At 40.3% G+C, this 13370-nt stretch overlaps 1 protein-coding gene across 7 annotated transcripts in view; it reads right to left on the bottom strand.

The window, feature by feature from the left end:
* Positions 1–13370, bottom strand: part of LOC131074707 (uncharacterized) — a 177244-nt gene that overhangs the window by 141717 nt on the left and 22157 nt on the right. For 6 of the 7 annotated variants that reach the window (XR_009113107.2, XM_058011407.2, XM_059213867.1 and 3 more), the window contains one exon: positions 5000–5112. The exons of the other annotated variant lie outside the window; for it this stretch is intronic. Coding sequence is in view for 2 of the 6 variants with exons in the window: in XM_058011394.2 (XP_057867377.1) it covers positions 5000–5112 (113 nt within the window). In the remaining 4 variants the exon portion in view is untranslated. The remainder of the gene's footprint in view (positions 1–4999; positions 5113–13370) is intronic. 7 annotated transcript variants of the gene reach the window in all.

Raw genomic sequence — 13370 nt, 5'->3', positions numbered from 1 at the left:
AGTGCTGTAGTGTGTTTTCAGGTTGCTGTTTTCCAGTGTAGCTGAAGTGTGTTTTCATTTGTAGTTCCCTGTGTGTGCGTCAAATCATTCTGGGTATTTGCTCATTCATCTCCTATGTCATAGGCAATTCATCTTGTAAGTTTTCGTTGGTTTTCTTGGAGTATTGAATTTTATTATGCAAGTCGAAGTTTTCTGTTGTAAACGCCTTATGCTAGGAGTGCTTTGGGTTGCGTGTCATGGGTTTGGGCATTGTTAGTTGATGTCTTTCATTTCCATCCTTATCGCCATCATTATATCTTTCATTTGCATCTGTTTGGAGGTGATTCTGTCAAGTGTGGAAAGAGTTATGAGTAAATTAATGAGTTCTTAGCTTGCTGGTCTGTGTGTTTTCAGCATGTTGGGAGTATATCAAATTTAGAGATTTTCCTTTTTGGAGTGTCTTCTTGTGTGGAGTTGGTCATAGGGTGTGTGGGTTCTTCAATGTGGAGAGAAAGTGATTATGGTAATTGTTTGCAATTGTTGGTTCTTCATTCTTATCTTCTATGATTCATATTGTAATGTTGGTAGTAGTACTAATAGCAATTTCTATAGACCTCTCCTAGTCCCACTGATAAGTGGAAGAGGCTGGCCTTGCCGCCTAGTTTGGACAGTGATTCCAGTAATTTGTAATCCATGTTCACATTGTAAAGCTGATTAGTAGTACTAACAGCTATATACTTGGATTGTTGTTCTTTGGCCCACTGCATAAGTGGAAGAGGCTAGCTTGCCGCCTTCTTATCTATTGAAATATTGTCCTCCCGTTAAACAAGCAGTTGAGTTGATTGTACTCTCATTTTCAGTCCTCCCATTGAATAAACGGTTGGGTTGATTGCTATTTCATTTCTAGTCCTCCCACTGCATAAGCAGTCGAGTGATTGTTGTTATTTATAGTTCTTTGTAACCTTGTAATGGGCTGGATAAGCGGAAGGGGCTGGCTTGCCGCCCAGTATTGTTATTTGAATTGTAATTTCCAGTTGATCATTGAGCTAACGATCCCCTTAGCACCGTATGCTCTCACCTTCCCATATTGGGTACTTGGTGATTAGAAAGTGGAGGGGTTACAATTTCAGCATTATTGTATTTCAATTTCCTAACCTTAACGGGTTCTTGTTGTGTTGTAACTGGAAATAAGTTGAAAAAAAATTAAGGGGGATATTACAGCCAAGACGGCAAGAACACTAAGACATCTCCGAGTCCCAAGGACGCACAAAGGTCTCCCACACTAAGGCAGCCAAAAAGTGAGAAAAAAATTAAAAAATCTAATTTTTACCTCAATTGTAAAGGCCCAAGGCCAAACCCTACTAGCCAATGCTCCCCCACCCCTACCTCTTAAACTCTATAAAACACTCATTTTTCCTCACAATCTCATTTCAACAGCTAGGTTGAAGAGGAGAAAGAGAGTGAGCAAAGCAATGAAAGAGTGTGATTATAGTGCTGCAAGTACAAGAGGGGTGAGAAGGAGCAAGAAGAGGAGGAAGAGAGGGATTCTACACCAATTAGGAAGGATTTTTCAAGCACAAGGTAGGACTATGACTGTTTTTCAAAAAAAAAAAATTATTAGTTTCATATTCAAATTTTTATTTTATTCTTTGTTTCATAGACATGGCTGCAAGTGTATATTCAATGGTTTATTGTTCAATGTTTATTGTTTGTTATTCCTATTGTTAATTTGTATTAAGATTCAACATTGAAATTCATTTTTAATTTTGTTAAACTAGGCTAAAACTTTTGTGTATCCTCTACTTTTGTGCTTCATGCAATTTGAAGTAAGAAAAACAAAAGTGAAATCCTTGATTGACAAAGATTAGTTAAAATTTTAATTTTACAATTAAAAACTTATAAATTTTAAATTTATATTGTTTATTGCAGTATCATAATGAGTTCTCATGGCATGAGTGAGGATGAGGTTGAGGTTCATAGTGAAAGTACTAAATCTGATTATGCACCTAAGGCTGCGCGGGGTGACCATGTGGTTGAACCTAAAACCCAAACCACTAGTTCCATAGCAAGTGCAGCTGCAAACATTAGCCCCTCCACATTACTAGCAAAGTATGCTAGGGTTACTTTTGATCACAAGTCTCCTCTGAAACAATTTGTAACAAAATTACTAGGCAGACCTAGGACATCTAGGGGCACAAGGTTGAGGAAGTGCAACTTTTGTGCACTTGAATTTTATGGAAGCATTACAAGAGTTAATGCCCATCTTCTTCATATTCGAGTAAAAGGTGTGGAAGCATGTATTTTTTGGGGAGAACAACAAACCTGAAATACAAAGCTAAGATATACAAGCTATGGGGTGTCCCTGATGACAATGCAGTTGCACCTATGTTTGCTTCTTTGTCTCATAGGTCGTAAGCTCATTAGAGCCAACCACATGGTTCTACTCATACTTTGTAGAGGAGAGTAGTAGAGATACCAGGTTCTTCTTCAAAAGCCCATGCAAGAGAGGCTAGGGGGAAATGCAAATTGACAAGTGATGCTCATAACCCCATAGCTGATTTATTCAATGTGCAGCTGAAGGATGATATAGATAATGATTCTTCTTTGCCAATGGCATTCTATTTCATGTGGTTCGATCTCCTTATTATAAGGAGATGATTGGCAATGATAGCAAGGGGAGGACCATCATATGTGCCACTAGGGGAGACAAAATTGAGGACCACGATCTTGGTTAAGAACTATTCCAAGATAAATCTGTTGATGGAGACAATGAAGGAATGTTGAGTGAAAAGTAGATGCAGTATAATCATGGATGGGTGGACAAACATTATGTATCGCTCATTCATCAATATCATGATTACATGTACAAAGGGCCCATATTTTCTTAAGGATGTTGATTGTTCAAGGCATCACAAAGATGCTAATTTCCAGTTTCAGATCCTCAAGGATGCTATTGAGGAGATTGGGCCACAAAATGTGGTCCAAGTAGTGACAAATGTGCCCCATGTGCGTAAATCTGCAAGGAAATTAGTTGAGACAGCTTATAGACATAATTGGTGGACTCCTTGTGAGCATGCCATGAATAATGCACTCAAGGGCATGGCAAAGATTGAGTAGATCAAAGCAATGGTCAATGATGCTAGAGATGTGCAGATGTTTATTTGCAACCACCACACTTCACATGCACTCTTCAGGAGCTTCTCTAAGGAGTTCTTTAAACCTATTGAGACTAAATATGCATCCTATTCATTCTCTTGGAGAGAACGATTGGGTTGCAAGAGTCATTGCAACTAACGATCATTACAGTAGAATGAAATCAGCAAGCTAAGTCCAAGACATAGTAGGGGAGGAGGGTGAAGGATGCAGTGAGGAGTAATGCTTTTTGGGGTGATGCAAAATTATATTTGAAGTCTCCATCATTGCTCTAGTTTTCCAAGTCATTAGCTTTGGGGATGTCGCAGCACCTAGCCTTGGAGAGGTGTATGAGTGCAATGATTCTATGCTTGATCAAATGAGGGTTGTTGTGCCAGAGAAGGACCCCACATAGCATTTTACAATGAGCACATTCAGTCGATCATTCATCAGAAATGGGAAAACACTCCCTTGCACATAGTTGCCTATGCATTGAACCCCAAGTGATACATGCATAGGCCTGGTATAGCTACACCAATACAGAATGTAGACGTGACGACAAGGTTCTTTAGGTCCATTGGGAAGATGTATGATCTTATAGAGGCCAACATCATTTGTACTAAGTTGGCAAAATTTGCCACTCTTAGGAGTTTTTCTAAGGTAGCCAAGATGGATATGGCAACTATGGCAAATGAGGACCCAATCTTGCGGTAAAATTGCCATGGATAGATTTCTTTGACTACCACTCTATCCATTAGATTGCTATCTCTAGTTTCTAGTTCTTCAACTACTGAGAGGAATTGGTCTACTTAAAGCTTCATCCACTCTCTTAAGAGGAAAAGACTTACCTCTAGGAGAGCAAAGAAGCTTGTGGTTATACATAGTTCTTTGTGTCTCATTGACCACAAGACACTTGTGTACAAAGAGAATACAGCAGCACAATGGGATGTGGAGCCAAAAGAGCCAGCATAGATTGATGAGGATGCTACATTTACAAAGGCAGGGCTAATTGGTATTAGTTTGGCGAAGCTTGACCATGCGGAGTCCAACAATTCTAGTGATGAGGAGTTTGGGGCTGATTAGAGGTTTCCCTTCACTACATTTAGTTATTTTGACATTATTGTACTCATTGTATCTTTATGAAATCTTGAATATAACATAAATTTTGAATGACATATACATTGTTCAAACTTCAACATTAAATTGTTAATGTTGAATGTTCACTTCAAATTTTAATAATATTCAAGTATTTTAGTATTTAGTATTTTACTAATTTGCCAAAGTTTCATTTGAACATTCAAAATTGCAATTCTTATACATCTTTTTATAACTATTTTTTCAAGTACTATTTGTATATCAGTGCCGCCCCCTCCCCCCCACCTCTCCGCCTGCCGCTGCTCCCACCATCCCCAAACTTAGGCCCTTGGTTCCCCCGTCCTTGAAACCCATCCTGGCATCCCACATTCCCCGTCAAGAAACTCCATGGAACACTATTTTCTACCTAAAAAAGATGCATAGCTCTATTTGGCTTGGTGTTCACGAAGGATTTACTATAGGATTTATATTGAAATGTAAATATATAAAATATGGATGGTTGTAACTATTAGTCTGGCTTTCTGTTAAGACTAAGCCTATTGTGAAACTAAATACATGTATATTTTAGCTCCACTATTGTTTAGGAATAATGCATTTCCTTCCTGGATGATTCTTTGGAAGGATTCAACACAACATTGACTCCAGAGGAACTCAAATATATATCAAATTCTACGAACTGCGTGGACTCTTTCAATAGCAGTGTCAGGAGACTTAATCTACTAGGTTTCAAAAACTACGAAACTTGCAACAAAATCATTTAGTAGCTAAGTAAAATATGGATATACAGAAGTACCTGTACAGACGATGAAGCTACTTTAGTTTTACATATCTGACTGGCTCCAGCTGCTCGATGCTGGATGGGGAAATACCTGTTCTTCTCAGGGTCAAAATAGAACCCAGGTAGTTCTGTCATAAAGTAATTATAGCAGCAGTTAGACTGTATGGTGTCAAAGAAACCACTCTTACCAAATCAACAAATTAATCGTTGGGTAGAAGTAGAACACTTTAATCTACAATACTGTCCTTAAGTTACATGGGAATAACACTGCAAATATGGTTAACAATATATGTTGAATTACTACATTAAAGGCAATTTAAAGCAGGCCAATAAAGTAAAATTGAATAGTTTTAAGTAAATTACTTAATTTTGAACCTCTTGAAAGCCTTTTTAAAAGCTGGAAGATTACCATACTACTCAGAAAATGATTCAAACTCTTCTGTCAAGTCTTGGAGTTGACATTATGTAATATCCCCCATCCTTTGAGGATTTGAAAACAGGAAGATATTTCCTGTCTAGGACTGTCTGCTTGCTGTTATTTGTGTAATCTGCTGTCTCAGATTTGTTTAAGTTTGACAATGAATTCAACATACAAGCAATATCTAATGAAAGAATATTCTATAATGATTATCTTCAGATGTATGACATTAAGAATGCATCCACTACCAATTTATCACAGAAATTGACTCAGAAAATCAGACTCATAGGTCTGCTGGCATCATATCGAACAGATGACATAAGTCCTCAGTAAAAGTACATGCAATATATACCAGACTCAATGTGTTACTATGGACTCTTCAAATGGATCTTATAATGCGGATTAAGGGACTAGTTTCAAAGCATCTACAAATACTTCAGACTTCTTATTAATCACTTTCTGAATTTCAACTACATATGGCAACTAAACCACACTTAATTGATCAGAAAAATGATGATGACTGAACCTGGTCAAATTGCTATGAAGGAGGTAGCAATATCCTTGTCTAACAGCCCAATCAAACTGATCTCTGATAGCCATCCCTGCTGCTATACTTTCAGACTGTGTTCTCTGAAGATGGTAGCTGAATCTTCTACGAATACACCAGAAATAGACGCCAAAAGATGCAGGTGTAAATTGCCTTGCTAGTAGTGGAATTTGGAAGTCAAGGGCCTAGGCAAAGTGTCAAATCCTACCATCTGGGTGTGCCGCCTTTACTGCTGTAAGTGGTAAGTTTGTAATGTCACTGAGTCTGCATGCAAAGGACCCCAATTTTTCCTCCAAATCTAATCAGATCCCTCACCAATGACAGCGCCTTTCTCCTTGGGAGATCTTTAAGCAATCACAAGCATCATATGGTGAAAATCGATGGAGTATAGGGTGGCGGACCTGCCAAAGTTTGGACTCACCAAAGAAATAAAATAGACACCAATCCCTCCAATGAATGATCACAAAATTATCGCCTTGTCCTCCAATGAATTATGGAACAAATTGCAATCAAAATCGATGCATGTGTGAAGAGATATGAGACAAATCGTGGAAGCCAGGGTCTGCAACCTTCTTATGACAGCAAGATATAAGCTCCGATCTGCCTCAAAACTCCTCAATAAATGTCGCCTAAATGCCAAGAAATATCATTGTTTATTCTTGCTCAAGGATATGCATTCAACAAGGCAATCTTCTTCAAATCTGAAAATCTGATAATCTGAAACACAACAAGATCTGATATGAAAAACTCCAATTAGCTCATATGAGATGACTGAAGTGTCATCTCCTCAATGCAACCCCTCAAGAGATCTTTCACCCTCTCAGTTATGCGATCCATGGGAGTTTCCGTTCCCAAAGACCCTTAGTCTGCAGACACCAACTTGGTTCTACAAAACCAAGTTAACTCAACAATAACAAATCCAAGTCTCTTTCCCCACCATCTCCCTCTTCTATTTATCTTTTTTCATAACTCGTCATGATACACCTTCTAGAAGGGGGTAGATACACTTTATTTATTTATTTTTTAAGTGACTATTAATTATTATTTTATTTTTATACTTTAGTCACATTTAATTAAATTAATTAAATATAAAGTCACTTTTTAATAAATAGTTTATTTTAATGACTTTATAAAAAATTAAGTTAATTAATTTCTCCTTATAACGCCTATTAGCCTTGTTGAGACATGGACCAGCTAGGACTCGAAACTAGGACCTTCCATACGCTGCTGGAGTGCTCTACCACTGAGCTACTGGCCCCTCTTGGACCAGTCCATTGTCAGTCCGGGAGTAGCTTATTTCCAACACCAACACTCCCCCTTAAGCCACACCTCTCGTGTGCTTGGGGCTCCTAGCTTGGACCTGGCTCTGATACCATGTTGTTGAAACTAAGTAGCTTCGGTAAGATAAATGATTGAATGAGAGACTTGTTGGTATCTGTCGTACAGTTCTTTAATGCCTGGGCTTCAGACCACCGGGTGCAGTAATCGGTTGCTGTCAGGATGTACTTGTGCTGCGCTGATGACGGTGGGTTTATTGCTCCAATAAAATCTAACCCCCACATGGTGAATGGTCTTACCTCTGTGATTGGTTGCAATGGCATTGCGGGGTTCTTTTCTCTAATAGCGGCAACCTGACAAATGTGGCATGTCTTTACGTGTTCATAGGCATCCTTAAAAACAGTAGGCCAATAATATCCTGCCCTTAAGATTTGAAAGGCAGTGGCTTGACTCCCTCAGTGGCCCGTTCCAAACTTGGAATAGAAATGTTCTATTATTCTCTTGGCTTCATCGTACCCAACACATCGAAGGTATATACCTTCATGATTCTTTCTGTAGAGCACTGATCCTTGGAGCATATATCACTGGCTCTTGAGTCTGAAGGCTCGTTTCTGTGCAGAATTCATGGGAGTGGGGTATCTGTGGTCTGTTAAATATGACATGATATCATAGTACCATTCTTTCTGAGAGACATCAGTCAAGACATATGTCTGTTGTATTAGTCCAGGTCCTTCGACCGCCATAGCCTGCGTTAGAGCCTGCCCTATGACTAATTTCATTGGTTGTAACTCTACATCATATTCTTGGATGGTGGCGACCCACTTTCCTCGCCTTTCCCCTAGCTCGTTCTGCATCAGGAGTGTTTTAACTGCAGCATCAGGTACAATGGCGAAGATCTTACTCCTTAATATATAGTGCCTAAATTTCTTGACAGCCTTTACTAAGGCATAAGCCTGCTTTTCAACACTTGGGTATCTCAATTCTGCATCCTTGAGAGGCGAGCTCATAAAGGCTATAGGATGCTCTTCCTTTTCCTCTGTTCGCTGCGTGAGTATTGCGGCACACGAATGTTCAAATGCAAAGGAGTACAAGTAGAACGGCTTAGTGTAGTCTGGACTGACCAAAACTGGCGCGTCGGCTATAGCCAACTTGATTTCTTCAAATGCTTTCTTTGATGATAGTGTCCATTCCATCTTTGCACCCTTTTTCAACATCTCACTTAAAGGTTTTACTATCTCGACGAAACCGGTGATAAATTTTCTGACAAAATTAATCTTTCCGGAGAAAGACCTCAGCTCCTTTTGGCTGGATGGCAAATTGATCCTTGAAATAGTATTAATACGCTCAGGGTCAATCAATATGCCTTTCTTTGTGATGAGGTGTCCTAACAGCTTGCCTTCGGTGACCCCAAATATGCATTTCTTTGGGTTTAAGGAAATCCCATACCTTCGGCATCTTTGGAATATCCTCCTTAGGTCTTTAACGTGACTCTCTCTTTCCTTTGAGAATACAGTAAGATCGTCCATGTAGATGATTATACTCCTCCCAATCAGCTCTCTGAAGGCGATATCCATAGCTCTCTGGAACGTAGCTCTAGCGTTGATCAGCCCAAAAGGCATTCTTTTGTAAGCAAATGTCCCCCATTTTGTAGTGAACGCGGTTTTCAATCTATCTTCATATTCCACAAGTACTTGATTATAACCTGAGTATCCGTCTAGAAAGGACATCATCTGTGAACCATTCACAATTTGTAATACTTCGTCAAGGGACGGCAGGGGGTAATTGTCTTTTTCAGAGGCTTTGTTCAAATTTCGGAAATCAATGCACAGTCTAATGTCTCCACTCTTCTTCCTGACTAGGACCAAGTTGGCAACCCACGTCGAATGGCGTACTGGAAATATGATCCCTGCTGTTAGCAACTTTTTAACTTCTTGGTGTATAAGAGGTTCCAGTAATGGGTTGACTGGTCTCTAGCATTGCCGGAAAGGTTTACTGTCTCGTTTGAGAGGAATTGTGTGGTTAATGATGGAAGTATCATAGGTCCTTAGGTCCTCGTAACTCCATGCTATGATATCGGAGTATTCTTTTAAGGCTTGAATTATTCCGACCCTTTCTTCTGGTGTACAAATTTTGCCTACGTACACATTTTTGGCATTGTCCTCAGTCCCCATATTGACCTTTTCGAATTGGTCACCATTAGTCTTTTGACCTTTCATCTCATTAATTTGGTCTTGGTCATACATTCTTTCCAGCCGTATCATTCCTTTAGGGATGAAATTTGTTTTCAAGTTCAAAGCGCCGTCATCATCCAATTTTGCTTCTTCTTCTGTTTCCTCCTCATCAATCATTTGGGCTGTAAATATGTTTGAGCTTGTTAAAAATTCTTGGATTTGACCATCGTCTTCGAATACTTGAAAGTTTGCGATGTTAACTAGGATTGAGGGATTTAGTGACAACTCTATGGACAGATGATCCATGTTTCCTATGGTAAGAGGTTCCAGTGAACTGGCTGCTTGAGCTAACGTTTTCGCAATTTGGTTATCTGCTCGCCCTACTGACCAGATGTTGAAGGCGTCGAAGCTTTCCAGAAGATCCCAAACTCTGTTATGGTAATGGGATAGCCTCTTATCATGGCAAACATATTGCTTTCTCACTTGCTTGACTACTATCTTTGAATCACCGTAGGCTTGTACCATTTTAGCTCCCTTACTTATGGCGAACAATAATCCATGAACTAGCGACTCATACTCAGCTACATTGTTGGTGCAAGGGAATTGGAGTCGACGAGCTATGAGAAACATCTCCCGTCAGGACTGGTTAACTTAAAACCAATTCCTGCCCCTTTCTTGGAATAGGATCCGTCAAACCTCGGGATCCATGCTACCTCTTCATATTGAGACCATACTGAAGCTTGCTCTTCCATTTCCTCCTGTGGGGGTGGTAGAGTTTGGGTTTCCATGGTATTTCCGTTAAATTCTTCTAATATTTGGCTAATCTCACCTTCAACCTCTTGTTTGATTGTACGATAGGATGGTGAAGCTTGTATTTCAAAGGTGCGCTTCCGACGATCTTGCAGTTGATCCTCTTCCATATTTATCTCTATATTCCACTGAGGCTCATGCCTTTGATGGACTTGTATACTCTCGGTGTCGCTTCCAGGATCTGCAAATTGCTGTAGCATCCGACAAACCTCTGTGATTGCTTTGTGACATTCTTTACAAGTGAATTCTGAATGAGATGTGTCGTGAACCCGACACCAATTGGTCAGCAATAGCTCATGAATCTTACTCCTCATCTCAGCTCTTCGACACACGTTCGTCCATATGAATTCTTTGAAACTCTCGAACAATCTTTTCTCTTTATCTGGATCGTCAATTACTGTGAAGTCGGCCCCGTTTCCATTGGTTTCCCCTATGGAGGAGGCTTGTAGTGTCAGAATTTCATTCGCCCTAGGTGTATAAGACCCTAGGTCTATTTCAAGGAACAGTATTTCATTGTTTTCTCCATATTCTGTAATCATTAGTCTGAGTCTTGGGGTACTATCAATTTTGATTTGATTGGAACCCCTTTCCATGGCAACCACATGTGAGAGAAGTCAGTGGAAATGTATCCATTCAGTCTTCTAGACCAATCCCTACTCAGCAACATGCCATATCCATCTGGAATGTCTACGACAGAGATATCAATGCAACTTTGTACTCTCGGGTCTGCTGCCAATTGCATGTGAATATTGTTGAGCTCTCCCATCACCGGTACCTCAATCTTATCTAGTTGTGTGACTTTCTTATTAGTCCTTGCCGGAACAAGTCCTAATTTTTGACAAACGGCCAGTGGCATTACATTGTTGGAGGCCCCGGAGTCTACTAGGCAATTATGCAACATTTTACCAAATATCCTTACCGACAACAGGAATGGAGCAGGTTCGTCTTTTCCTTGGTAGAAAACTACTTGGTTCTTTCCTGGTTTCTCTTCTCTCACCTACAGCCCTTTTCCCTATGACCTTTGTGGAGCTTCCACCCAACTCCTTCCTCTTTCGAGACCCAACACTTTCTGGATTTCGAGCATCACCAGCGGAGGTACAAAGGTCGACGGACAGAGTATCATCTACTCCCATTAATTCATAAGTCAAAGTCATACCTTTAGCCTTCAACTGTTTTGTCTTTTCAGACGCCCACCACCTTGAGTACTCAACCACCGACCTCATGAGGTCTGCTAGATCCGATTTCTCTCCCTCTGTCCAATCTATTAAGACTAAGGGTTCATTCTTCATCTTTTCAAAGCTCGGCTGCTGAAGTTCTAGGCTTTCTTCTACCTGATCAGCAACTCTGAAAACTTTCGTTGCTCTCACCATACTCAATGGAATTCTTGACCAGAACCTCTTCCGGATCTTGAAACTATCGGCTGCATTAGCCCAGTAGTCTTCTAGATCCTATCTGTGCTCAAACGTTGTCCCTTCGATCTTCTTTATCCTATGGAATGGATCGAAATCTTTTCATGCCTTGTATTGATAGAAGGGATACCAGGCCAATTCTTTCTCAGCGGTGGCTGCAGCCTGTGATGATGGGCATGTTTCCAGCCCATTACCAATTGTAAGTGAGGACGTCCCTGCCTTCTTCTGCTTATCCCTTTGAATCACTATATACTCCTCCAATTGTCTCACAACCTCGAGCAACACCACTCGGTTGGTAGGGTAAGCTGGAAGCTTGTATGGAGGCCCAGAGAATCCCTGAATTCGGAGGTAAGTGAACTTTGGATATTGGATGTACCAACACCCGAACCGACCGATGATGTCCATAGACTCTTGAGAGAGCCTCTGGTGCAGGCCACCTTGAAGTGTCTGGGTAATGTGCATCAGGAAGGTATCATTCACCCTTTTGAAATGGAACTTCTCCTCCATGTGGAGCTGGGGATAGCAATCATATACTGGAAATTGGTTCTCCTTGTTCCCAACTTCTCCTCTACAAGTGAGACCTCTGTACCTGTAGGTCCTGGCCAAAGAATAAAACAAGTAAGAACTCATGAAGAAAGTCCTATTCGCCTCCAGGTTCCTTAGCTGGCTGTCTAGGTTGTCGCTGATCATCTGGGCCCAATCTATCATTTTTACTCCAATGATTATTTCATTCATCCAGGGTTCGAATGGAGCTCCCTGAGGATTTCCTATTATTCTATTGAGCAGGACAATCATGTCCCAATGTCCTCCTTGAAGTATGCTCGCACTAGGCTCTTTCTCTGGAGTTTGGAGGCGCCCTTCCTCGGCTTGTCTAGCCAGGAATGGTTAACTATGGCATCATATTCCTCTAGGTGGTCGTGGTACAGACTGTCAGCTTCGTCCTTTGTCATATATATTGCGTTGTGGTACTCAGGGATACTGAAGGCCTCTTTGATGGCCTCATCGTTGACATTTGCCAACACTCTTCCATCAGGTGCAACAATATCCTTACTGATGGGGTTGTAGTGTTTGGCACATTCGACTACTAGTTCATTGCACTGCATGGTGGGGAGGAAGCCGGCAGCGTGCACGATACCACTCTTCATCATTTTTCGCGCAATGGTGGTAGGCACAAGGTTGTCCAGACCAAACATTCGCTTCTTAAACTCCCTCAGATTGATGTGTCCGAGGTTGGTGTCGCTGATGTTCTTCCATTTTGAAGTCATCCTCAACTCTGGAGGAGCACCTTTGTCTACCTGGAATTTCATAATGTATAAGGCCTACAGGCAAACAATGGAAATTTTAAAGTTAGAAAAGGATTTGCAAAGTTTTGAAAGTAACGGGGCTGCGAAATGGCTAAGTGTTGGAAAATTTTCCATTTTTTATTCTCATACTTAGCCATAAAAATCGAATTTTTACCTTAAAACCCTCAGTCTTAAGGTTGGTTGTGGTTACCACCAAGTGTCAAAACTTTCAAAAAATTTCATACTTAGCCAAAAAAAAAAAAATGATTTTCTTCCTCCAAAATTTTCGAAAAAATCATTTATTAAATTCTGGAAAATATTCAGGAAATTCACAATTTTAATTTCACCTCTGACTTGGATAGAAGTAAGGCTAGAATTTTCTCCGAAATGTTAAAAAAGTTCAGAAAAGTTTGGATGATTCTTCCTCGTACTAGTTGCCTTTCTCCAGAAATCTATAAACCTTTCGCCAA

The sequence above is a fragment of the Cryptomeria japonica genome, chromosome 11 (assembly GCF_030272615.1).
Source record: "Cryptomeria japonica chromosome 11, Sugi_1.0, whole genome shotgun sequence".
NCBI lineage: Eukaryota > Viridiplantae > Streptophyta > Pinopsida > Cupressales > Cupressaceae > Cryptomeria > Cryptomeria japonica.
This window is presented reverse-complemented; position numbering and strand designations above follow the sequence as displayed.